This window comes from Microtus oregoni, unplaced genomic scaffold (genome assembly GCF_018167655.1).
Source record: "Microtus oregoni isolate MIOR12 unplaced genomic scaffold, Mior012 000042F_ref0000377, whole genome shotgun sequence".
In the NCBI taxonomy this organism is placed as follows: Eukaryota; Metazoa; Chordata; class Mammalia; order Rodentia; family Cricetidae; genus Microtus; species Microtus oregoni.
In genome coordinates this window covers 16,685,633-16,712,782 of record NW_024543209.1, presented here as the reverse complement: position 1 = coordinate 16,712,782, position 27,150 = coordinate 16,685,633, and the positions used below count along the sequence as shown (strand labels likewise).

Here is a 27,150-nt window from a genome sequence, read left to right as displayed (position 1 = left end):
AACTGCTCCAATTTAATCCAAAACTTCACCTTTCAAGTATCTATTAAAATTTTTTTTTAAAAAAAAAAACCTGTGGTAACAATAAATAAAGACAAAGACTTACATCAAAGATGTTCATGTATTTAACTGTTATGTTCACAGTTGTAAATAAAAAACTAGATAAAATCTAAGTCCTCAAAAAATTATAAATATGTATAAAACTTTCATATATATGTGAGCGTGTGTATGTATGTAGTGTGTGTGTGCATATATATATATATATACACACAGTATAGAAAATGCTAGATGAGTATTTACTAATATGTTAACCACAGAATTAGCACATAAGATGATATGAGTGACTTTTATATCATATCTTTCTAATGTTCTATATTGGTACTTTTTTATAACTAGGAAGAAAAATAGTTCTTAAAGTCCATGGATCAACCACCACTGCAATTTCTGAAAATTATCCTCATAAAACAAAAGCTTTATTCAATAGAGAGTTTCTTCTCATATGATTCTTAATGATTCTGAAATTTTCATTGAAAATCTGTAAACTACCAGTAATGATATTCACAAACTACCAGCAATGGTAACCACAGTACCACTGACCCCAATGCGGGATTACACAGCACACATGAACTAGATAGATCACAGCTTTTCTTTAGCAATTTTATTACACCTAAAATTACAGTAAGAACTCACTATTTAGGGATAAGAACTTAAGAAGTTTGGAAACTGACCTTTCATCTTACCACCAAGTAAAACATTTAAACAAATGAAATGCTCAATAATTCCTCACAGATACATGAGAGAAATAAGACCACAGGACACACTACTGCCCTAATACTGAGCAGAAGAGGAGTAGAATTTGCCAAAGCAGAAATCATAGGAACCTGTGCTGAGCAGAGACCCTAACTCTAACTGTTGGCTTTCTGGAGCTGTTGTATAGAAGTTCTGGAGCTAAAATTCCATGGCACAAGGAGGACCTTTAGAGAGAGATGCATGGATACCACTGAGAAGAAGAAATGGACAAGATCTCCTGAGAAATTGGGAGAGGGCGTGAAGGGAAGGAGAGGAGAACATGAGGAAATGGGATGGTTGAGTTGGGGGAGGGACACAGAGGGAGAACAAGGAAAGAAATATCTTGATAAAGGGAGTCATTATGGGGTTAGGAAGAAACCTGGTGCAAGGGAAATTTCCAGGAATCCATAAGGATGTTCCCAGCAAAGACTCAAGCAATAGCAGAGAGGGTGCCTGAACTGGCCTTCCTCTGCAATCAGATTAATGACCACCCTCGTTGTCATCATAGAACCTTCATCTAGTACCTGACGGAGGCAAATGCAGACATTCACACCAAGCGCTGGGCCAAGCTCGGGGAGTCCAGTTGAAGAGAGGGTGGAGGGGATTATACGAGCAAGGAGACATCAAGACAGAGACAGCTGACCTGAGCTAGTGTGAGCTCGGTGACTCTGGACTTACAAGCTGGGGAACCTGCACAGGACCAAACTAGGCACTCTGAATGTGGATAACAATTCTGTGGCTTGAGCAGTCTGTGGGGTCACTGGTAATGGGACCAAGATTGAATCCCTAGTGCATGAACTGGCTTTTTGGAGTCCATTTCCAATGGAGGGATACCTTGCTCAGCCTTGATAAAGGGAGGAGGATCTTGGTCCTGCCTCAACTTACTATGCCAGACTTTGTTGACTCCACATGGGAAGCCTTACCCTTTCTGAGAGAATGGGGGCTGGGGGGAGGGGTAGGAGAGGAGCGAGAGGGAAAAGACTTTTAAATAAATAATAATAATAAAATTCCATAGCACGCAATGACTCCATCAACTGTTAGTTTTAATTCTAGGATCTTAACAGTTTTCACACTAGATACAGAAGAAGACCCCCCTCCCACCTGTGGTGGTTTGACTGCAAATGGTCCCCAAAGTCTCATAGGAGTGGCACTATTAGGAGGTGTGGCCTTGTTGATGTAGGTGTGTCCTTATTGGAAGAAGTGTGTCATTGGGGCAGGCTTTGAGGTTTCAGATGCTCAATCGGGCCCAATGTCTCACTCTCTTCCTGCTGCCTGCCAATCCATACGTAGAACTCTCAGTTACCTCTCCAGCACCTGTCTGCCTGCTTGAAGCCATGCTTCCAGCCATGATGATAATAGACTAAACCTCTGGACTGTAAGCCATCCCCAATTTAATGCCTTCCTTTATAAAAGTTGCCATAGTCTTAGTGTCTCTTCACAGCAGTAGAAACCCTAGCTAACACACCCAGGAAGCTTCTGGTAGGACCAAAGTAAAAGAAGTCACTTGGAAATGAAGAACCACAGCACTCATTTCTTCTAGACAAGGAACGCACTAAAGAGAATAGAATATAACTAACTAGACCCTAACCTGCTGTATTTTTGACTAGAGCCTATCTGATTTGGGGAAGAAATATGCCAGACAAGCCCTTTGAAACCATCCAGTTCTACCTAGGGAGAAGGGACAAGGAAACGCTTGGAGAGGTAACAGTACAAAGACACAAACAATCATGACACAGAGACCTATTTACAGAACTACAGAGTACTACATTACTAAAGGCTGGTCTACAGGCGGTTATTTTACCCCAATAGATCATGCCTACATATCAAGAAAACATCACAAAGTATGATTAAAAGCAAAAGGCACGATCTGGAAAAAAAAGTAAACACTAAAAATAGACCTAGAAATGTCAGGCATGTTAAGATGATCAGACCAGAAATTTAAAACAATGCTTAATATGCTAATGGCTCTAATGGAGAACACAGACTATGAATAAGAACAAAAAGGAAATGCTATGCAGTAAGCTATTGTGACAGAGACCGTGCCTCCCCTGGGTACAGTAGCAGTCTGGACACAGCTACTTAAAGACATTCTGAGCTAAAGGGTACCTCAACAGAAAACAAAAAATAAAAGGAAAAAGACGACTAGGAAGCAAAAACACTGGAATATGAAAAGTTATACAGCAACAACAACAAAGATACTGTGTGTAATGAGAATCCTAGAGGAGACGTGATGACAAAGGCTTAGAAGAAACACACCAAAGACTGAACACTAAGAAATTCTAGGCATTGTCATACACCAACCAAAGAATATAAGAACATTTTGCTGCCCAAATAACACTGAGCAGCACAATTGCAAAGGAGTTGTTCAAATGATAGAGAAGCAAGGCAAAATATGTCAGAGAAAGACCACATGAGGGGAGAACTCCTATATAGGGGAACAAAGACAAAAATTCCATCTGACTTCGCGACAGAGGCTGCTGAAGCAAGGAAAAAAGTAAGTGAAGAATTTTGCCGAGGCATAAGCTCTAAACTCAGGGAACTCACTCTTCAGAAGTGAAATGCAAGATTATTCTCCAGGAAAAACTGAGCCTTTCACTGACATTAGAACTCCTTCCTAAGAAATCTTAGATGTCATCCACAAAGAAGAAAAAATGACAAAGGTCAGAGATGCAGACCTACACAGAAAAGAACATTAACAAAGAAGTGGTAAAGGAAGAACGTAAAATTTTTAATTTTCTTATACTTAATTGAGCTAAGGGACAAGTTTAAAATTATTTTTAAAATGAAAAATACAATAAAAAACTAAATAAACAAAAGTAATACTCTACTAGAGTATTCATTAATTAGGCTATACAAACACAAGACAAAAAAGTAGGGGAATACAAAAGGGTATTCAGTACACGATAGAGTCAGATATGCCACAAAGCCATGAGACAGATGAAGATAATACTTAATGGCACACTACCATGAAATATATGCAACATTGGTTATTTATGGGTAGGAGCGGTGCCTGCAGAGGCCAGAGGAGGGTATCAGATCCCTTAGAGCTGGAGCTGCAGGCAGATGTAGGTGCTAGAAACTGAACGCAGGTCCTCTTCAAGAGCAGCAAGTACTCTTAACCATATAGCTCCAGCACTATAAAACCATATATGAAGTTAAAACATAGCAAAAGTTGTTCATGGAAACATATACAGACCATGCACCACACCATTTACAGCTAAGAACACTATCCAAACCTGCCATGGTGCTAATAAACCACAGCTAGGTTGTAGTTACACCTCATAAGCACTTGTGACACTGCGAGAAATGAGTCCTCTCAATATGAGGAGCATTTTTTCCAATAAATTGCATATTATATTTTATTATGTGATCTCTCATGATTTTTGTTTGTTTTTACCATTATATATACTATGATCATATGTAGTGTGTATATACGTGTGTGTGTGTGTGTGTGTATGAGAGAGAGAGAGAGAGAGAGAGAGAGAGAGAGAGAGAGAGAGAGAGGATACTTGGTGCATGTTAACAAACAGATTCACCATTAACACTTCTTGGCCACTATTAATAGTTGAGTTTTGGGGAAGTCAAAAGTTACATGTGAAAAATCAAAGTTTTTGAGAAGGCCCAGTCTGGCCTCAAATGTGCTATGCACACAGAGATGACCCTGAAGTTCTGACCCTGCTGTCTGCACCTCTAGGGAATCACCACTGCACTTATGCAGTGCTGGCAATCAAACTCAGGACTTTAGACATGCTAGACTCTACCATATCTGCTCCATCCCCAGCCTCACATATACTCTCCAGCTGCTGGGTGGGCAGAGGGGTGCCTGCACCTCTGCATTTTTCTTCATTTTTTTTTAAAGATTTGTTTGTTTGTTTGTTATGTATATGGTGTTTTGCCTGCACCACAGAAGAGGACACCAAATCTCACTATAGAAGGTTGTGAGACACCGTGTGGTTGCTGGGAATTGAACTCAGGACCTCGGGAAGAGCAGGTAGTGTTCTTTAACCTCTGAGCCATCTCTCCAGCCTACCTCTGCATTTTTCAAGGTCCAGCTAGTCTTATGTACAGACCTAACAAAATATATACAAAAATATATGTAAAGAAAAAAACCAAAGCTATGAATAAAATCAAAGAAGAAGTTAACAAATTCAGGGCTCTATATTCATGGTTAGGAAGACAATATTATCAAATGTCAGTTTTTATCAATGTGATTGTGTAGTTAATGCAATGGCACTCAAAATCCCAGCATGTTGTTTTGTAGATTATCAACAAAGGGATTCTAAATAGAGAGAGACAAAATACCTACAATATCAACACAATAATGAAGGAGGTTCAAGTCACAGGAGTGCCACTGACACTGCTCAAGTTAGAGACTTACCATACAGTTGGCAAGACAGCTCAGTGTGCATAAGCACTTGCCACATAAGCTGGATGACCTGAGTTTCATCCCAAGAACCCACGGTAGAAGGACAGAACCAACTTCCAAAAAGTATCCTTTGACTTCCATAAGAACTCTGTGGCATGGTCCCCTGTGCATGTTCCTGTGTGCAAGCACACACATATATACATAAACACACACACATACACACAAAAACATAACAAAAATAATAATTTTTAAATAAAAATATTTAAAGAGTTCAAAAAGGTCTAATAGAGAGTGTGCTAGTCTCAAAAGAATAGATGTCAGTGAGCAAAATAAAAAGGCCAGAAAATTCAATGCAATCAATTAATACTTGGCAAAAGAACAAAAAGCAAAAACCTAGAGGCTGGGCTGGATTCAGCAGTTAATAGTACTCACTGCTCTTGTAGAGGACCTGAGCGCAATTCCCAATACTTTCTCAGCTGGCTCACAACCACTTGCAACTCTGGTTCCAAGAGGATCTGATACCGCTGGCCTCCACAGACACCTGCACTCACACACATATACCCACACAGAAACACATATGTGTAAAATTTAAAATAATTTTTCAAAAGCACCATCCCATAAGTCAGGCATGATGGATGGTACAGCTCTTGGGAAGTAGGGGCAGGAAGATAATGTGTTTGAGGCCAACCTGGGCCACAAAGTGATTTCTAAGCCAGACTGGACCACAAGAAAGACCCTGTCTAGAGGGGGCTGGAAAGGAATGAGAGAGAAAAGGGAAGATAAAAAGATGTTCCTCATCATGCACTATAAGAAAAAAAGATATAAAAATCACATGCCTCTTGCAATGGACAAAAACCTAAAAAAGCAAGTGTTGCCTATACACCACAATTGCTGCAATCATTCAGGACAGCTTGACTGGGAAACTAGATTTGCTTTCTGCAAAACTGGCAATCAGCCTTTTCAGTGTCTTCCCAAGACATAAAAACATGTATCTCTTATGAACATTTGCATATTAGTTTTTAGCTCCTTTTCTCTCAAAGGCTAAACCTTGCAATCAAGATGCCTGGCAATAGGTGAATGGAGAAACAGTATAACCAGATGGCTTTGCTGAGACTATGACTACATTGTCCCTGTCACACCCTCAGAACAAAACTACCATGCCACCTGCTAAATACAAGACAACTGTTCCAGAGCCCAGGTCTAGTAGCAAAAAAAAAAAAAAAAAAAAAAAAAAAAAAAAAAACCAAGGCACAGAAGGCCGAACTGGCACACTATCTTTCCTACCAAATATTGGGCAAGACTCTGCCTTACTCACATTTTATCCAAGGCCTCCAACACAATGCCTGGCATAAAAGAACAAATAGTTCATTGGCAAAGCACAGTTTGAGAGAGAGAGAGAGAGAGAGAGAGAGAGAGAGAGAGAGAGAGAGAGACTCTCAACTGGCCTAGAAACAAGGCAGATGGGAGTGCCCAACTAAGGAGTAACCAAAAGGAAGTGAGTGGGCTTCCCAAAAGTGGAGCATGCTTAGGGCTAGTGCTACTCAGAAACATTACACAGTCTACACTACACCCAGGAGTTCTTGTAATAAGTTAACAAGGTTCTTAATCTTCACGGACCGTCTTGTAAAAGAACCACAAATACATTCAAACCCGGGAAAACAACAGAGGTAAAAGCCAACCAAGAGGGAAGAAGCTTTAACTGTAAGTCTCTAACATGTTGAAACAAATCAAAACCATTCATCTTCCCAAACCCACTTTCAATTGTTAACAAAATATCAATTGTACACTTAAGGTCTTCTATGCTTTGGTATGTTTGGTGTCAGAATTGTTATTTTGTCTTCTTAAAAATACATCCTGATGTCAGGAAACTTTGATGGATCAAACAAGATGCCTCTCTGCAGCAAGCAAACAAGAAACACAGGTTTAATTTTGCTCTGTTACAAACAGTCTCTCCTTGCTGAACAGAACGAGCATTGTTAGCTGTATTTTTTTTCATGTTCTTAAAGCTCCACAATTTGATCCAAAAATGCCCTGTTGGTGTCAGCTGTGTATATAAAGTGATGTTCAGAAAGCAAAGATTTCCTTTCAACCAGAACAGAGTACTTTCAAAAGAAAGACAGAGGGAGACAACTTACCCACCCATATTAATAAAACCTTCCTTACAGAAAGAACAATTCCAGGCAAGTGACAGCCATCCTCCTGTTAGCTAACCTTAAAAAGAACCCATAGTGAAACAGTCGTGATTTGAGCTAGTGAACATGAGCGTCAAACAGTAGTGTATTATTAGTAAGAAATTGGTCCTGGCTTTTCTTAGCCTGGTGCACACTCACAAGCAAAGTCAGCTCAAATGTACTACCACACCTGCAAAGTCTAACAGCACTTGGGGTTCACTAAGAGAACGGAAAGCTTTTAAGACTCAACACCGTTGATAATATCACTGTAATCTCATATGTGTTCTTCCAATATGGTTCAAAACCTCAGAGCATTACACGATGTTTCATACAGGAGTCTTTCTCTAAAGCCATCCAGCCTTAAAAAGATTCATTCACAGCTGAAGCAGGGACCATGTGTGCCTCCGGCACTAACTACTGTCATGAGATGATTGGTACCTGAAGGAACAGACAAAAGGACCGGCCCACAAGACAGTCTGAAGCATAGGTCAGCTCTAGCTACAGTTAACAGTACTGCTTATGCCCACCCTGTACCCACAATCTCAAATTACTAAATGATCTGTTTAATTAATTCTGTCTACTGCCACCAATTATAATGACTCCTTTGTCAGCCAATTCCAAAGACAACAAACTCCTAGGAACAATCGAGGTCTCACATGAAGAGGACTGGTACCAGACTGGAGGTCCCAGGGAGGGCAATGAACAGAGAACACAAACTTCACTTGAAGGGTTTTCCTCTCGGCCTAGGATGTGTTTCTTTCACTGACAACTATGTTCCCAGAATTCATTTGTAATCTAGATTTGGACATATGCCTTTAAAACATCTTCCTGAGCAGACACATCCAAAAATAAAGACATTTATCACAAATTCCACTAATTACCAATGAACACTTCATAACAAGTATTAAACAAAGGCAAGAAGATACTCAAAATAATTAGATGAAGGAAGACACAAAAGGCAAAGACAAAACAAGAAGGTAGGAAAGCATTCTTAAAATTTGAATCCTAGTAGAAAACAATTTAAAAAGAAGCAAAAATAAAAGGAACCTGTCATAAAACTATAAAATTATTATTATGTAATTACATAACAGAATTGACAACAAAAAAAAGAGTTCACAGGTTGAAAAGATGAGCGAATTTAACTGGAACAATCAATTCCAAGACAAATCCCTACTAAAAAGTTTCAAAAATAAAAAATGTTCAGACACTCTGGGAAGAAAAGATAAAGTAATGAACAAAGGTGAATATATTTAACTAGCATCAGAGATGCCAAAAACAAAGTCAAAAGTAATGTAAAACAAGAATAGAGAGATATCCTCCTAATAAGCAATGAAAGGGGTGTAAGTGGTTTTGGGGGGGGGGTTGTTGGTTTGTTTTTGAGACAGGGTTTCCCTGTAGCTTTGGAGCCTGTCCTGGAACTAGCTCTTGTAGACCAGGCTGGCCTCGAACTCACAGATCCACTTGCCTGTGCCTCCCGAGTGCTGAGATTAAAGGTGTGCGCCACCACCGCCCAGAAAACATTGTGGTAAATAGCATCTATAGTAGCCAGTTATTAGGACAGAAACCTGTGTGACTTGAAAATAAAATATACTTCATAATAGCCCACGTGTGAGCAGGCCCTCATTGGTGGCATTATTAGAGGGGTTCTAGACCATTTAGGAAGGACAACCTAGATGGAAGAAACAGGTTTCTGAGGCAGGTCCCTTGGGGTTTCTTATCCTTGGCCCCTGTTCTCTGTCTCGGCTTCCTCCCACAGTGGGGTGGAAAGAGCCCTCACCAAGGCTCCCAAAACTATAATGTTCACAACTTTGAATATGTATCTGGAGCCAAGCAGGCATGCTTGGAGGGCTCTGGAACTTTAAGCTGTGTCTGCCACGTGACTTCACAAGGAAGTTCAATGTTGGGACTAACATTGGCCACATGACTCTTAAGTTTTGGAAATGGTTTGTGAGAATTTGGGAAAGTTTGGAGAAGCAAGATGGAGAACAAGAATGCTATGCGTGGAGTGGATAACAGTGTTAATTCTGATGGCCTCAGAAAACCAAATGCTGACAGGAAAGGGAACAGCAACAGTTCCATGCACAAGGTTTCACTTGAAGTAAAGGTGCACACACTGAACTAGAAGCCACTCATGTTATGCCATGACAAAGAATTTGTATTCTTTTTATCCATGCACCGACGCTCTGTGGGAAACTGGCTGGCTTTCAGGTGATGCACTAGTTCACTTGACTGAAAAAAGTTACGGCAACAAAGCATTTGGGCAGCAGCATGGGCACCTGGGTGATGCTGCAGCTTTGGTAAGATTTAGAGTAAGAATTGAGGGGGGAAACAAAACAAAACAAAAACAACAAAAAACAAGTGCAGGAAGACATAAGCACTTACAGAATTCAGAGTGAAAGAACTCATGTTTAAAGTTGTAACCAGAGAAGGTGCAGAGCTTTATACTATTAAAAAGAAGCCACACCAATTGCAGCAGGAAAATAAAAAACATGCTTTGAATGTAGCTAGGCAACCTCATCACCTGAGGAGCAAAGACACAAATGTGTAAGAAGCTAAAAAGACATACATTTGCAAAAGAAGACCCTTACCACTCTACTTACTCCCAGTCACCTACAGAATTGCTCCCTAGGATTTGTTTCCCTGTGTGCAGCTTAAAGACCTGCAGATGCCACTGGATGTAGCCTCTGGTATAACTCATGCAGATAGAGTGCATTAACATTGACCCGCTGGTGCTAATTTTATGTGGATACAGAATACAAGACTGGTTCAGTCATAGAGGCTTCCAACAATATCTATCAAAAATAGTGGGTAAATCTATCCATCTTCTGTAAAGTTAATTCAACACAGTGATAAGATAAACAATATAGAATGAACCATCCATCAATATACAGTCAGTTACATAAAAATATCATACACACAAAACTGAACACTATGACTCCACAAACAGAAGCAAGAAGAAGTATTTTATAAACTGATAATTTAAATAATGAGACCGCTTCCTACACATATTAAGTTATTCCAGGATGCACAGTTGGATGTAGAAAGGGAACAGAAAACAAAAATGAAAAAGAAGATAGAAGAAAAAAGAGAGAGGACAGGGAAAGGCATGGAAACAGCAGGAGGCTTGCTGGTGCAGGCTGCAGTAAGGGGCAGAGGATGGTCACCATCAGACTGTAAGCATCCACTATAAAACTTGGTTGTTGCTGTTTTTAAACTATAAAAATACATTAACCATAACCAAAAAGAAAAATAAGTGTCACAAATATTAGCTCTTGAGGAATCTGGTTAAGGAATATATGCAAATTAGTATATTATTCTTTTAACATTTCACTTTGTCTAAACTTATACAAAATTAAACTTTTATAAAAAAAAGAAGAGGACACATAGAAAAGAAGAACCACTCCCTGTCCACATGGTATCCAAAAGTGACACGACCACTATACAAACTAAGGAAACCTGAGTGAAGAGCACGCTGGTATGCAGAACATGACATGACAGAAAAATAAAGGTAGGAGGGTGAACAGAACCCAGTACCCAGGATGCTTGACAGTATCTTTGAACCACTAAATTAATCAAAAGTGGAACTGCCCATCCTTGACGCCGCTCATGCTTTGAGATGATTAATTTTCCTTATTGCTGACAGACACAGCTGTGTAAATTAAATTATGCAGAGTCAACATGAGTTCAGACTTGAAAAGGGCCTAAGAGTTTAAAGAAAGAATACCCAATCACAAGCAACTATCCATGAGATGGGATTACCATGCTTACCTAACTCTATTACAATTATTGGGTTGTTGGCTTTTTTGGAGCCCATTCCCTATGGTGGGATACCTTCTTCAGTCTTGATACAAACGGGAGGGTATTGGTCCTGTTTCAACTTGGTATACCAGACTTTTTCAGCTCCTCAAGAGAGGCCTTACCTCCTCTGAAATGTGGATGAGGGGAGAGGATGGGGGGGTGGGGGGGAGCAGAAGAAGGGAAAGAAGGGAGGAATTGAGACTAGTATGTATAATTAAAATATTTTAAATAAAATAAACAATTATCAAGTTGTGTTTCTATTATTTTTAAATATTAGTTTTTATTTTAATTTTATTTCTTTATTTAATGTGTATAGGTGTTTTGTCGGTATGTTTGTCTGTGCACCACATGCATGCCTGGTGTCTACAGAAGCATGGATCACCTGCTTGACTTACAGATGATTGTCAGCCACCATGTGGTTGCTGTAAATTCAGGTCCTCTGGAAGAACAGCCATTGCTCTCAACTGCTGAGCCATCTCTCTAGTCTCCCATATTCTTATAAATAGACTACTTCTCAAGACCTGAGACTGTCTTTTCAGTGTTTAATTGACAAAGCCTTCAATACACAAAAATCCAACAGCTTCTCATGAAGTTAATATCAATTCTCTCTAGCATATCACATAAAATTAGCTGGCTAGCTGTGATAAAAGTATCATTTAATTTGGAGAATTAGGAAGAATTTGGTTTGGAACAATTATAGTTTGTAGACAGGAACAGGGAAAATTGAAGTCAAATGCACAGAATATTCACTGTCAAATGGGAGAGACATTCCATACATATTTAACATGGAGGCCAGGGAACATAAACATTTATTTCAGATAAAAGCTCCAGACCTGCTATCTTAAGGTTAGTATCTGGAATGTGTTTCTTCTGACTGGACCGAAAATAGAAAGATGAGCCAAATGATATTTCATAGGAGTGATAAGAAATGTCTAGAAGATTCTATCTTAATTGACAGGGAGAGCTAGTTAAATCTCTAAACAGCAGCACATAGACTTCAGACACATCAGAAACATCATATTCCTGTGTATGTGAAAGGGTTCAGGAAAGGGTAATGTCAACACAGTCACCAGTAAGTGAAAGAGAAGGTACTTTGAAGTACAGTAGTGACTTGGGTGCTTCTCAACTGGACAGATTGCTGGAAACAGATTCTGAATCAGCTGCTGGTAAATGCATTAGGCTGTGGCCAGAGAGGAAAGCACCTAAAACACTCCCAGGAAGGTGTGTTACAACACTTTGTGTATTACAAACAATGATGCAACAAATGACAATATGTTCCAATCCTTGCAGGCAGGTGTTTTTAATATCTGTAGGAAAGGTCATAAAACAAATGATTGCTAGATGAAGGGGCACGTGTGGTTTTCATTTTATACTACTTATCAATAAGTCACGACTTTCCTAGGAAACGATGGGAGTTCAAACCCCCATCAGCAACGTGACAGCACAAACACTTCTTCCCCACAGTTAAAGAGACTAGCCCTGCTTTTCTAAAAGTCTAATGAACTTAAAAAGACTCTCACTTAATTAGTAACTTATTTTAATACCTGACTGCTAGCAAATACATATTCTAAGAAAAGTTTCTTATTTATTTGCCACTAGCACCTCCTCTTCCACAAACTATCTGTTCATATCTTTTAGATCTTTTTAACAAGATGTTGAACTTAAGCAATTCTTCAATATCACTTATTTATATTCTAGAACTATATACATGCTATTAAAGGGTGGAGAAAAAAGTGTAACTAACACATATTTCATGGCAAAGATGCTCAATCATAAATGAAAGAGCCTGTGGATGAGTTACAGTAAGTGTCATATACACGCATACACACACACACACGTGTGCATGTGTGACTGTGGTTACTGTGCCTGAGTGTATGTATTTATTTTATTGGTTTTATTCTTCATTTCCACCTTAATCACATCTGACTTCCACAGGCCATATAGAAATTTCAATCACCAAGAAGAACAGTCTCTTCACGCTCTGTGGCTGTGATACTGAGTGCCAGATGCACCTGCCATTTTGTGCAGGAGCTGCAGGACTTAGTCTTCCACAGTTCAGGCCTCTCTACAAAGAATCCCACATGTGGTATGTAGGTTGCAAATGTTCCCCGACCAGGACTACAGTGTCTCATTAGAATCCAGTTTAATTTCTGCGTGTGTTTAATTCTACAATGTGTTTCTCGTTCAGCTTCCAGTTACAATGTCTTATTAAGAAGTGTCGTAAATTCGGGAAAAGAATATGGGGCCTTGGGGCACTACTGTTCTTGCTGTATAAGCTTTTAGGTACACAAGTAATCAGGCTGTAGTTATTACTCCAGCACTCACTGTAACGCTATCCACAGGCCCTTTCAGTAAGTCTGGCTAAGCACTTCTATCTGGAAAGACACATTATCAAGCCTTGTTTCTGTTTCCTTGTATTACACTTAGAAGATTGTATTAACTGATATATATATATACGTGTGGCAGTAATTACGACAGTCATGGACTTTTCTTAAAAAGTATACTTCAAAATACAAATAAAATAATGATGAAGTCTGTTGAAGTTCAGATGCACTGCCCATGTCTATAGGATAGATAGCAAAGAATCCCACCACACCACCATCCAGATTCTAGGATTTTTAACCTCTCCTTCATTGCTCTGGGGACCATGATAGGACCTCTGCCAACTCAACCTATACAGTGCCCTTTTTTACAGGACTCAGAATGTTGGTAGGTTTTCTAACACCTGGCTGCCTTAGTCACTTAGGTAGTGAAACAGTGGAGGGATTCAGAAACATCTCAGGGTATCACTACCCTCAATCACCCTGGATTCCAAAAGTCCTGATTAGAATCTACACTACTCCAGCTGATCAACAAGGTGGCATGTTTCAAAATCTTCTTTATTTGACAATCTGAAATGATGACACAAATAAAATGTTTGCTGCCCGGAAGAATGAAAAAATTGCAAAGTTTCTCAGAACTGTCAATGCATTATGCACCAGTTTTATTCTCAGGATTTGATAATTGCTATTTTTAAAATTTATTCTGATAATACAATTTTCTATGTTATTTGATGGAGGAAGGTCATTGGTTAAGTAATAAAGAAACTGCTTGGCCTCATAGGTTAAAACATAGGTGAGAGGAGTAAACAGAACAGAATGCTGGGAGGAAGAGGAAGTGAGCTCAGACTCCACAGCTCTCCTCTCGGGGGCAGACGCCTCAGAGGGACGCCATGCTCCCCGCTCCCAGGCGGACACACGCGATGAAGCTCCGACCCAGGATGGATGTAGGCTAGAATCTCCCTGGTAAGCCACCTCATGGGCTACACAGATTACTAGAAATGGGCTAAATTAATATGTGAGAATTAGCCTAGAAGAGGCTAGATAGAAATGGGCCAAGCAGTGTTTAAATGAATACAGTTTGTGTGTTGTTATTTCGGGGCATAAGCTAGCCAGGCAGCCCCCGGGGTGCCAGGGACGCAGCCCCGCCGCTCCTATCACTACAGTTATTAAAGAGGTAAAATTGAATATTACAAGAGTAAGTTAGTTTCAACTATGAATGACCCATACACTGTACATTGATCCAAATCATACTCTCGTTTAAAGAAAAGCATGCCTTTTCCTTAACTACTCTAAAATACTGACAGGCATTTCAAGAAGGCACCAAATTAAGCCTTTCAATTTTACCTGATTCCTCTTGTAGAAAACAAAACAAAAAAAAATGTATAAGCCTGAGTACACATTGGCTAGTTGGCACAAACAATGCACTGCTGACTTCTAAACCATATGGTTAAAAAGGTCTTTGACATCACTTTCATTTGTATTTTTCCCAAAACAATTTCTGTGTGATGTCATCATTATCTTTCTTCCTGTAGTGACACTGAAAAAGTATGCTGGACCAAGGAAATCAGAGCCCCTGAGTCCACCCCGCCCCATTAGGGACACCGAAGGCAAACTGTGAAGGTAAACGTGAGATCAGAATTGAAGTCTCCTAGCTTCCCTCAGACAGGATCCAAGGACAGCAAACTACAGCAAGCCACACCCTGGGGAAGATTAAAAAAATTTTTTTCTAAATCTCCACTCTTAAATCTAACCTTACATTTTTATCTTATAAAAGGAACTATTGTTCTCAGCTATAACTTATTTTTAGAATTATATAAAATACTGTTTTCTAGTATTTAATTATAAAATGAATTTAATCCCCACATAACCAGTTTCCTCTACAATATAAATTCTATTCCTGTTTGCCATCCAAATTCTTTTGAATTTTCTAGTGTCTAAGCCATGGTTACAAAGATTGTATGACAGAGTTCAGTCTCAGAGATTACATACACACCTTCCTTACAGAATCCTTTTCAGATATGGCCATGTAGGTTTTAAGAGTAGAAAATATGTACAAGTCCCAATTTTCTTTAATACATTCTGCAACATCAGAGCCATGAACATCTCCTGTGTGTTTTGCTATTGGATAAACAGAATGAGGGAAAGTTCTCAAATGCCAGTCAACTGTGTTATTTCTTAAACAGTCTGAATACAGATAAGAACAGAAAGGTCTGCTTGCAAATATTTTTAAAACCTCCTCTAAAATACCGGCCCTGGCAAATGATAGAAAGATAAAGAAAATGTGTGCCTTACTCCTGAGTTTACTCCCTGCGGTAGGGTCATCAAGCCAACCCCCAGTGAACAATCTCTAGTTCTGTTCTTGCACAGCCCTAATTCTGTTAACAACAGTGGACTACACCCAGAAGAAAGGGAAATCCACTGTGTTTTCTGGCCTCTTTCACATGCAGGTAGTTCTCTGATAAAGGCACAGACAAGAGAGGCAAACTCTGGTTTTGAGTAGAAGTTTCTAGAAAGTACCTTTGAAAAAGAAAGAGGCAGTCTCAGTTGGCATACTCTTCTTCCTACTTTTGGGGAGACACATGTGGTGGCTGGGAAGTCACAACTGTTTGACACCATCAGAAAAGGGCCACTAGTAATGTAAACTCTTCAGTCCCTTCTACCCCTCAATTGTGAAACCAAACTAACAACATGGTAACTGTGAAACTGGCATTAGATCAGAAAAATAAATCCCCTATCTTATTTAAGCCTCTATTTATTAGGTTTTCTATGACATTTTCTAAAGCTAAGTGCAAAGTAATACAATCTAATAAGAAAGAGATACAGAAAGGGTCTTTGAAAATCCACCGAGGAAGATATTAGTCCGACAGAGGCAGAGGGTGGAGGGTCAGGAAGATAAGCGTCCAGAGAAGCAAACAGACAAGGCGGTGCACTCATTTGCTCAAGGATCACCATCATCTACTGCCTGCAACCCTGAAGGTGGCTGCCCCAGGAGACTGAGGGGAATTTAGGCAAGAAGAATGTTCCAGTACAGAGATACTCATAAGGGGTGACACACAATCTGTGCTGGACTGTGCTTACATCCACCTTCCAATATTTATTCATCAAGCTCCATCTTGTCTCCAAAGCTACATCAGGGCCTCCACATAAAGTTACAAAGGGGAAAAAACCCTGTGGAAGACTCACATCATAGTTAGTACCTTAAAATCATAAAGCACTCTCTAGCCAAAAGCTGGGCTGCATACTGCCTGAAGATTGTATCTTCCCTCCGCTAGTACCCTAGCCGGTCTCCCTAAATCATAGAAGACTGTACCTCACTGCACTCTCCAGTCTAAGCAACTCATTCGTGTGGCCCAGAGAACACCCAAAACTATAAATATTTCATATTTGAGTAGCATGAGCTAAGTGGAAAAGGGTTTTTCTTTTCTTTTGTTTATTATCAGTTATTCAACAACTCTGTGGAAAAATTAAGAAAAATTACATTTGTCATACTCACAGAACACAATAGGGAGAAAAAGGGCTGTTTACAAACACACAAGATGAAGGAAAATATCATTCAAACAAAAACAATAGAAAATCACTCTCAGCTAAGAGGACAGGCTTAGAGCATGGTAACTTCCTCTCTGATCCTGCTACAGCAAGTCTCTGCATGCCTTCCAGAGCCTCCACCTACAGAGCTGTTAGGACAACGGCCAACACATATATTTAATTATGTAAGAATTCAGCACTATCGGCCAGCTGTTACCATTCAGAATACACTGACCTCTTTCACTCACTCTCTTGCACAGAATGGCAGAAACAAAGCAACTGTTGATGCGACAGTAATCATGAAATATGCAAAGTACTATTCTCCAAAAGACTTGCGATAACTCCACAACCCAGCTTTGCATTTTAAAGTGATTTGCTCCCTCTCAAGTGCTTTTCTGTTCCTTATTTGCAAGTTCAATGACTAATCTAACCATGAGTTCCTTTTGTTTCTATTCCTTTAAAAAGTCAACCATGAATTCAAATACATTTCCTAGGTTCTTTTCAATCAAATTTCTCACTGGAATACATAATAAGATGACTCTCTTCTGCCCCTCCATGCATCTCTATGTTCCATGCTTACAGGACAAGCAATGTAAGGGCTGTCCTACACACCCGTAACTCTTAGTCCTCACTTTCAAGAGAAAAAGAAAATTAAGGTTCATTTAATGTTCATAGAAAGCTCATTCCTCCAATAGTACCCTCAATTCCAAAGCAGCTGAAGGTGGTGGGAAGGCCAGGAAGGCCCACAACAACAGAGAGTAGACCACACAAACTGTGACACATAAATAACCGCCAACAAACAAACACACATGGCAGATGGAACCACAGCTAACCCATCAACAACTCACCAGAGAAACCTGCACTGCATCAGATCAACTTTGGATTCAACTCAGTGAAAACCTCCTCAGTAACTAGTTAGCAGCAGATCTGCAACAGACCTGGGCACCTCAGAAATCAGAACGGCAGTCTCTCTTTCCTTACACAGCTGTGTCCCGGCACCCTAGACCCTAACACACAAACTTAACTTTCCCAACACTGGCACTTCCTCACGCGTCTTCTGCTCTCAGTCTGGTGAGCTCTGGTGGCTTTCGCTCATTCACAGAAACTATAAACAATTGGATGCCCAAATGTAAGATAATACTGTAATGTTAATAGTTATACAACGGGCTTGGTGGTGGTGCCTTTAACACCAGCACTTGGGAAACAGAGGCAAGAGGATCTCTGAGTTTTAGGCCAGCTGGGACTTAAAGATTAAGTTCCAGGGCAACCAGGACCACACAGAGCAACCATTTCAAAACAAAAACAAAAAAACAAACAACTTGTAAATGGCAATCCACTCGACTAAGATGTTAACAGTGAGCTGCTGAGGAATGACAGCAGAAGGAAGGACTCTGCTCCTTCCCAAAAGTGAAAAGAGAATTCAGGCAAATTAAACAAATATGTATTAAGTGAGAAATAATCAGTGTGCCTCAAGCTCAAGACAAAACAGCACATTTTCTTCTCTCTGACTGAACACGACCCAAAAGTACAATACTGATGCTCTTGGCTGGTTTAGTTTGGTAGAAAAGAAGGTAGTGACATCCGCAGCCCAGAGCTACCAGCATGGCCAGGTGACTCCAAGGCACAGGTGTTCTCAATGCTGTCCCTCAGGAAAGAAACCGGAGAATAACTATGGCAAAAACTGGCTGTCACCTCTTCAGGAGAAGAGAGGGAGGTCCCTCCCTCGCCTATAGGAAAGCCAGCAATTCTTAAAAGAGAGTCCTCAATGCAACATTTGAAAATTAGTATGTTCTTTACCTACTTTTAAAAATACACCGTGCCTTTGAAATGGAACCCATAGTAACCTTGGTCCCCAAAACAGAACTAGTAAATAGTCACCAAACAAACTAGTAAATTGTCACCAAACAGAACTAGTAAATAGTAGTAGCAACAGCAGTATATATAAAGAGTACCCAATGTTCCATGAAGCTGAGGCAGACGGATTAAAGGCTTGAGCATGGTGGACAACTGGAGACCCTGGTATGGTGAACTCAGGTAACTGTGGTCACCGACATGGAAATGTTCAAGAAGCACACTAGTCAAGACCACGGAAAGAAAGGTAGGGTCTGAAAAAGACAGAGAAGGAGCCAGTCTGCTGCAGTCCCCAAATGATGGAAATGGGTGGAGAATGGGAGAGTGACCCACAGTGAGCAGAGCAGTAGAGAAGGCATTGCCTTAATGTGTAAAGCCACACAGGCCAACACCCCAACTGACTTCATCACAAAAAAAACTGGTGTGCAACAAAGGGTGAAGCAACAAGATTGCACAGGGATGCGTCCCACCTGCTCCTGACCCTTCAGACAACATAAAACTGAGATCAGGTCAAGCCACTCAAGCAGGTGAGTGAAACCCAAATGCGGGCTGGGGAGATGGCTCAGTGAATAAAAATGCTTATGCTCAGGCCTAGTGACCTAGGGTAGGGTCCCTAGAAGCCATGCAGAAGTGCAAGCACCTGTATCCCTGCTACAACTATAGGAAATGAGAGCTAGGGGCAAGAAAGTTACAGAGGCCAACCTAGCTTAAGCACAGGTAAGGACACCCTGTCCCCAACAATGTGGCAAGACAAGGACAGGCAGTTGAAGGCTGTCCTCTGACCTCCACAAGCAGTCTGCGCATGCCCACATTCTCACACAAACATTCTCCCCCTTCCTTCCTCCTCGTGTGTGTGTGTGTGTGTGTGTGTGTGTGTGAGTGTGTGTGTGTGTGGTGTGCGCGTGTGTGAAAACAATGTGAATTAGCTAACCAGTTTCTTACAAAAAGTCAAATGAGGCCCAGTGTGCTTTTATTTTCTATCAATTTTTTTCATTTAAATTAAATGAAAATTAAAATTAACCAAGGCAATTATAGTTAAAAATATTAGTGAAGCTAATTAACAACATAATCGGTTGAGATCTTCACTTTCTTTTAACCAGAGTGATTAATAATTGAGAGGACAAGCCCTTGTCTATTCCTAGCAGCTCAGCTTATTCTTCGAATCAATTTACTTCATGTATTCTGGCTGAAATAGTACTCTTGTTCCTCTGTCAATGTACAAAGAACTCAGAGATAAATCCACGTAAAACAAACAATATTTCCAAGGTAGGGTTGAGAGTAAAGCCATTTGTTATTCTGCTCAGCAAAACAAGGGATTCCCTGTAGAGAAAAGACATCACACAAAGCAGGTAGCCAGTACTTCAGGCCCACCTTTCCTGCAGTGTCCACCTCTATATATATATCTACTTTAACTATTCATGCAAGTCATTTTCTTTGGCTATCTAACCAATCCTGTCAGCATTATCATATGTTACTCTGAGCAAGGGTGGTTCAAAATGGAATGACTCTTGTCTGTCTGCTTTATCGAGTGACCACAGTGCCCATTTTGGGTAATAATGTACAAGGTCAAACAGAGGTCATCAGTCCATGATCAAAGCATGCTGGCTGCTCTTCCTGTCTTTACATGGAACACACACACTGTGTTTATTTTTACCGGCCTCTACGTGACCTCCTTTAGGTGCCACGAGAAAGACCCCACACTTCTGAAAAAGCAGAAGCCAGAGGCTTTTCTCATTTGATACTCTCATTAAGACCATTTTTTTTCAAACTTTTGATCTTTTTCATTTACTCAAGGGTTTCTCAAGTTAAAGATCATATAGTTTAAACCACAGTGGAATAATGAATCAAACAGTAATTGGGTATTGAGATGCTCAAGAAGAAACAGAACGATCCACCAGGCAGCATCATGAAACACAGGCCCCCTAGCAGTTTTTATTTGAACTAGAACAGCCAATAACAAGAGTTCAAAGTTCAAGGCCAGTCCAGAAAGTCAGATTCACTTCTATTTTTGTTACATAAAGCTGCTATGACTTCATCAATCTGATCAATGATCTACCATAAAACCTCAGGAACATTAAAAAAAAGAGCGAGAGCACCGCTGTCGTTACACACACAACTGCTGGATCATAAATGAAACTTGTATCAATCACATGAAAAACACAAACCCCTGTCGCTCACCTTTGTTCCTGTTATCCTTTTATAATGAGGAGGATGGTTCTAACTCATGGTTCAAGAGGCAAAATGAAGTGATGGACAATAGATAATTAAAGGCAAACAGTGACTAGAAACCAAGAATACACTGGAAAGGAACAAAAGCAGACGCTCAGAGACATGACAAGTAAGAACGAGTGACAGGCCAGGACAGAGCTTTGTGTAGAGCACGTGCACGGCAAGCTCCCAGCCCTGTGGTGGAGCTCAGTGGTAGAGCGGGTTCTATGCCCACGCCAGAGGGGATTTATTTATAAGTACTGATAAAGCAAAGCAATTGCTATGGATAAGTGATCCAAGGAAGAAAAAAGACTTTGATGTCTAATAAAAAGGACTGGCCACCACAGGATGGACAAGTATCTCATTCTATTGAAAAGCATAAACACAAAATACATACAAGAGATGGATCCACAGGATGAGGGCAGATAAATGTGTACCATAGTAATTACATATTTATTATATACATGTAATAATGTATGACTATATAAGGGTCACAAATTGGACACATTTATCATTTCTTGTTAGGAGATGGCAATAAGTAGGAAGGCATGAACATAAAGTGAAACGCTCGACAAAAGTCTTCATGTACATACATGTCACTTGTACCTGATAGGTTCTCAATGTAAATTGTTTTTGATATGTTACCTGATTTTATATTTACTCTGGAAACAAATCAAACATTAGTTGAAGTGTTACTTTAGAAGGATCAAAAGCCTTTAGAGACATAACAAATAATCATATAGAACGCTATTTTTCATTTTTCTTTCAATCAAGAAGAATAGTCCATTAAGGGAGCTCTGCTTGCTGCTCCTAGCTCTGCAGAGCTCTAAGAACACGTTTCCTTCTGGGATTAGTGCAGCTTCACCACGTGTCACACTGACATTGAGGCTCGTTCACCACAGAACTGCACTGCTTACAGAGTCGATAGCAAAACCACTGGGAAAATTACACGGGGGTTTTCTTTCATCTTTTCCTTTCAATCTTTCCTTATGTTTTTTTGGGGGGAGGGGAGGGTCTGCCCTGTGTGTTGTTCTGGTGACGCTGTGGGGTGAACTCAGGACTCCACTCACATGCTCTACCGCTGAGCTATATCTGAAGATAGACTAATCTGTATCACAGGCCTTCTTCTCCAGACTGCAAGCGTGGGCCTCAGTAGTGCTAAACTGTTTTGTATAAATTTTAACTGTCCTATAGACAATGTGAATATGACAGATTTCTCAGTCAGAGAGAGAGAGAGAGAGAGAAGTTTCTGGAAACGAACAGCAGCATCCTCTGCTCTGGTTTAGATCTGCTCTACTCCTGGAGGTAGTCCTCCATCTATCTCTGCTCCATCCAGCCTTGCTACCTCTGCTGTGACACAAAAATTTTTGTTCCTTTTGAGTTAAACTGTCACCTTGGCCTCTCACCTGCACGTACCTGGCATACACGGCACACACAAGTGCATACATATAGATTTAAAATAAATATTTAATAAATAAATAATAGAAGCGAAGCTAAGAAAAGGCCTGGCTGGCAAGGCAATGGAAACTAGGTAACACATCTGGGACTGATTAGAACTGAGTGTGTTAAACAGCAACAGAAATGTGCCAATGGAGTCAGAGAGGCTGAAAGCCTAGGAGGAAATAATTTATACAATAAGCTTTCGAAGGACACAGTGAGGAAACAACCTAAACAGCAAGGACTCATGTACCAGTATCCTACTGGAGCTACTGGCACACGCCGCACCACTGAGAGCATGGCTAACGGGAGGCAAAGATGGCTATGGCAAGCAATTTCACCAGAAATGCCTGCATCCTCTGAGAAGAACACACAGGCCAGACAAATTAACTTCACAAATGTTCAAAATGCATTATGAAACTCCTTAGTAAAACACTGTTCATCAGATAAACTCCCCCCGCCCCAAAAAAATAGCAGCTTAAAAGTCCCACTGGATAACGTTTCAGTGGCTTCCTTAATCCAGCTGGGATGTTTTTATTTGTGAGTTAATTAGAATAAAGTGTTTTTATTTAAAAACTATTTAAAATCTAACTCAAACTTTTTGTTATATACTCAAATATTTAATAATATGAGGAATCATTCAGTAAAACGTAAAATATTTATATGAGCTGAAGAGAAATCAGAGTAATATAAGAAATCTTTCAAAAGCTTATCTGGAGATAGTGAGAGGACTCAGCGGGGTAAGGCACTTGCCACCAAGACTGACAACCTAAACTCAACCCCAAGGAATCTCAAAGTAGGAAGAACTGACTCCAGCGACTGTCCTCGGGCCTCCGTGTGCACACTGTGGCACGTGCACACAAATAACTATATGCTTGCTAAAAGTAAAGGCTTCTGAGTTAATACTGGCTGATACTAGTTCCTCCCTTGGTTATCTGAAAAGAAAAGCATGGGGACCTCCTCCTTACTTGATTGAGTTTCGGAAGTGGTCTTCAGCCGGGTTTTTCACAGTACAGCTGTTCAGGAGCCACAAATCTGCATCTGATGCATTTTCTAGTAAAGGAAACAACACAAAAAAGAAAAAATAAATACTACATTTAATCAAATCAAAAACACACAAGTGCTTACTTACCAGGCAGCATGGGAATGCTAGGGAATGGGGAGAGCAGGTAGTAACAAAGGCGAGAAGACAGTTACAGTACTGCCCGTCAGAGATCACAGCTCAGATCAGGTTGGGGAGCCTGTAAATGCAGGGAAGCTGGATGGAACATATACTGCATCATTTAAAGTCTTTCACTATTACAAGCAGGGCTCCAGTGAGTGAGTGAGTGAGTGAGTGAGTGTGTGTGTTTGTGTGTGTGTGTGTGTGTGAGAGAGAGAGAGAGAGAGAGAGAAACAGAGAGAGAGAAACAGAGAGAGAGAAACAGAGAGAGAGAAACAGAGAGAGAGAAACAGAGAGAGAGAGAGAGAAACAGAGAGAGACAGAGACAGAGTTTTTGTGACTTTTTCTCAGGTTTCCTTTGGTATCAAGCATAAAGAAGTGGGACTGTTGAGTCAAAGACTAATTCTTGAAATGCCCTTGTGCACTGTTAGGCTCCTGAACAGGAGCATCACTGTACACCCCAAGGCACAGGACCTGTAAGTGTGGTGCACTAACCTTGCCACTAGATGGGCAGCCATCCCTTTGGACTCCTTCTTGACAATCTGGGGGAAAATGGGACCCCAGTGACAGATACATGTAAGCTCTTCTTATCATAACGTGGAATTTTCCATGTTTACTTCTGAAGTTTTTTCTTTTTCTGCCTTTCATTTGTTCTACTGGGCTACTTAATACTCATGGCGGCAATAATGATATATCTATGACAGGGGTCACAATATTTTTCTCAACTTTTTTTTTAAGGGGGGAATCAATTTTTCATGACACTTTTCGATTTCTAAGGCATCAAACTGGTCAACTGTTTCTCCCCTTTTCCCCCAATTCTGCCTTAGAATTGTGAGTCACAACTAAGACACTTCCCCTCTTCCATGACTGGAAAGAAGCATGTCTGTTCCCTTCCAATAGGTGCATGATTTTGCATTTTGATTTCTGATGTTACACGTTTACACAGATATACATGGATCTTATTAAATACTTCTGAAAAGTGAAATAAATGCTTACATTTTCCTATCAAGTTGGAAAAGATTTTTAAATGTAAAGCTATTTAATATAAGCATAGCAATGTGGAAAACCTGTGACTGTTGCTCCCTCGCTGCCATCCACATTGATTAAACACTCAGAAGACAAGGTAGGAACAGCAACCAAACATTGAAATGTTCTTTGGGACACTCATGTCACACATCTATTACATGACACATATATGAATTCAAACATACACATATATATACACATATATTAAAATTCACTTTGATGATTAACAAGGAAAGAACTAGAAAGCTTATATAGCCTTTGGAGAAAGATGGCTTAAATAAATAGGTGACCCATGGTTCGGATCTTATGTACACCCAAAGGGCCATATGGTAAAGCATGGACACTGGTACTCAGCACTGCAAGTGGTGGTGGAGTTATCAAGCATAAGTCAAACTACAGGATGTTATGGTTTAGATATGAAGCCTGCGGAAGGCTGAACACTTGATCCTCACCAAGCCACCTCACAAGCCCCAGATCCATCTTTTCATTTTCTGGTTTTTTAAAACCTTTCATAAGCGATGGGGTTTTTTTCCAGTTTAATCTTTAGAGACAAAATAAAGCTTAATTTATATCATCCCATACTATTTGAATTTCTAAGATTCATCTTTATTTTGTATACACATGTTCATCTGTGTGGGGGTATATTCACATGAATATAAACATCCACAGAGTCCAAAAGAGGACAGCACATCTTTCTGGAGTCACAGGTGGTTGTGAGCTTTCCAAAGCGCTGGGAACCCAAACCACATGCTCTTAACAACTAAGTCATCTCTCAAATCCCTGATACAACAAATAAATAAATAAATAAATAAATAAATAAATACTAGTGACTTTGTTTGTGTTTGCTCGTTGTGAGGAGCTTGTTTGTGCCACTGTGTTCATGTGAAGATAAGAGAAAGGCTTGTCGAAGTCGCCAGTTCTTTCCTGCTATTACATAAGTCCCAAGGATCAAACCCGGGTCACCAAGCTTTAGCAACTCGTGCCCTTACCCAGTAAGCCATCTCGCTGGCCCTATTTGACTTCTATTACATTTATTAAGTGAGTGTACAGGAGTGTGTAAGGGCATACAGAGGTCAGAAGAGAGCTTACAGGAGTAGTAGCTCTGGAGACTGCTTGGCACCAGAACACTGAGCCACTGGCCCTGCCTATCAAAGAGAAGAAGGTACTGCTTCCTTTTCTCTGAACTGATAAACCTGCTTCATCTTCGTTGATTCCTTCTTAATAGTACTTAGAATGGCTCACTTCCTTTCCACCTGGAGGTGAGACTATGACCCACCTCCCTTCTGTGATCCAGCGTGGAGCGTGGAAATGAGGACCTGATACAGATCCCCTGCTAAGGGCTTTAGTCACTGAACCAAGAAAATGAAGGCCACCAACCAACCAACCACCCACTCCAAGCATGAGTAAAGAAGAACAAATATTTGTTCTAATCAAAATGTACTGTTTCTAAACTATTTCTTTACACACACTAGAAACTGCTTTTCGGTCTACGGCAGTTAAGCCCCGATTGGTAATAATGATCATCATTAACGTTATTGAATACATATTGTGTCGGGCAGGAGGCCAGGCATACCACATACATGTAATCCTGCCCTTGTGAGGAGAGCTCAATTTTATTCCCATTGTCAGAAAAGGAGCTTCAAGCTTGGAAAGGAAAAGCGACTTTCAGGAAGTCATTGGTTAAGGGGTGGGCAAGGATTAGAGTCCCGACAAACTGACTCCACAGACTGTGAGCTTGAGGAAGCAGCACGTCTCACTAGCAGTCCTCTACCTCCTAACCAAACAGAATGCCGAGTGTGTCTAAGGACAATACCAAGTGGCTTGACTTGGCCTTGAGAACGCTGCAGGGTGTTTTGAGGCTTCGAGCACAGCCTTTCTCCATTTCCAATATTTCTAAGATTTTGAGCAGATCGGCTTTGGTCTGCTCTAATCAAGGGTGGGCATGAAGTAAGTAACAAGAGAGTTAGTAACAAATGAGACTTATTAGCCTGAAGCCCAGACACGCCTTCCTGCTCCCTGCAGGCTTCTGCATGGTGCAGTTCAGCAGCATGTAGAACAAAGCATTTTTCCTAGACAGTTGCTCCATGTGAGAGACACCGGAAGAGCAGCAAGGTACAGTCAGAGGCATACAACCATAGACTTCAATGTGGAGGGCAACCAGCAGCAAGGAACAGAGGGCAACTGGGCAGATACAAATTAAAAGCTCACAAACAATAACGCAAAGAGAGAAGAGATAGATTGTTTTGGCCCCAAACGCATTTTTTGAGAGTTTCTTTCCCACAGAACTCTGGAAGACAAGTCAAGCCCAAACAGTTTGAATGCGCATTAAGCTTACTCAGACTCGGGAGTTTATTTACATGATACAAATCATAGAGAGCCTGCTAAAAACTTTGAGAGTAAACTATGTGTTCTAAGAGAATGTTCCTTAAGGTGTATCTTAAAAACAATATCTTCTTAAGACCAATAAGAGATAAATAAAAATGCTGGTCCGAAGCTAAT

General features: G+C 40.4%; 1 protein-coding gene across 1 annotated transcript in view; it reads right to left on the bottom strand.

Moving 5' to 3' along the window:
- The window catches only part of Cdkal1 (CDK5 regulatory subunit associated protein 1 like 1), a 532,123-nt gene that overhangs the window by 418,202 nt on the left and 86,771 nt on the right, over positions 1-27,150 (bottom strand). The window contains 1 exon segment of the mRNA XM_041633005.1: positions 23,432-23,516. Coding sequence (XP_041488939.1) covers positions 23,432-23,516 — 85 coding nt within the window.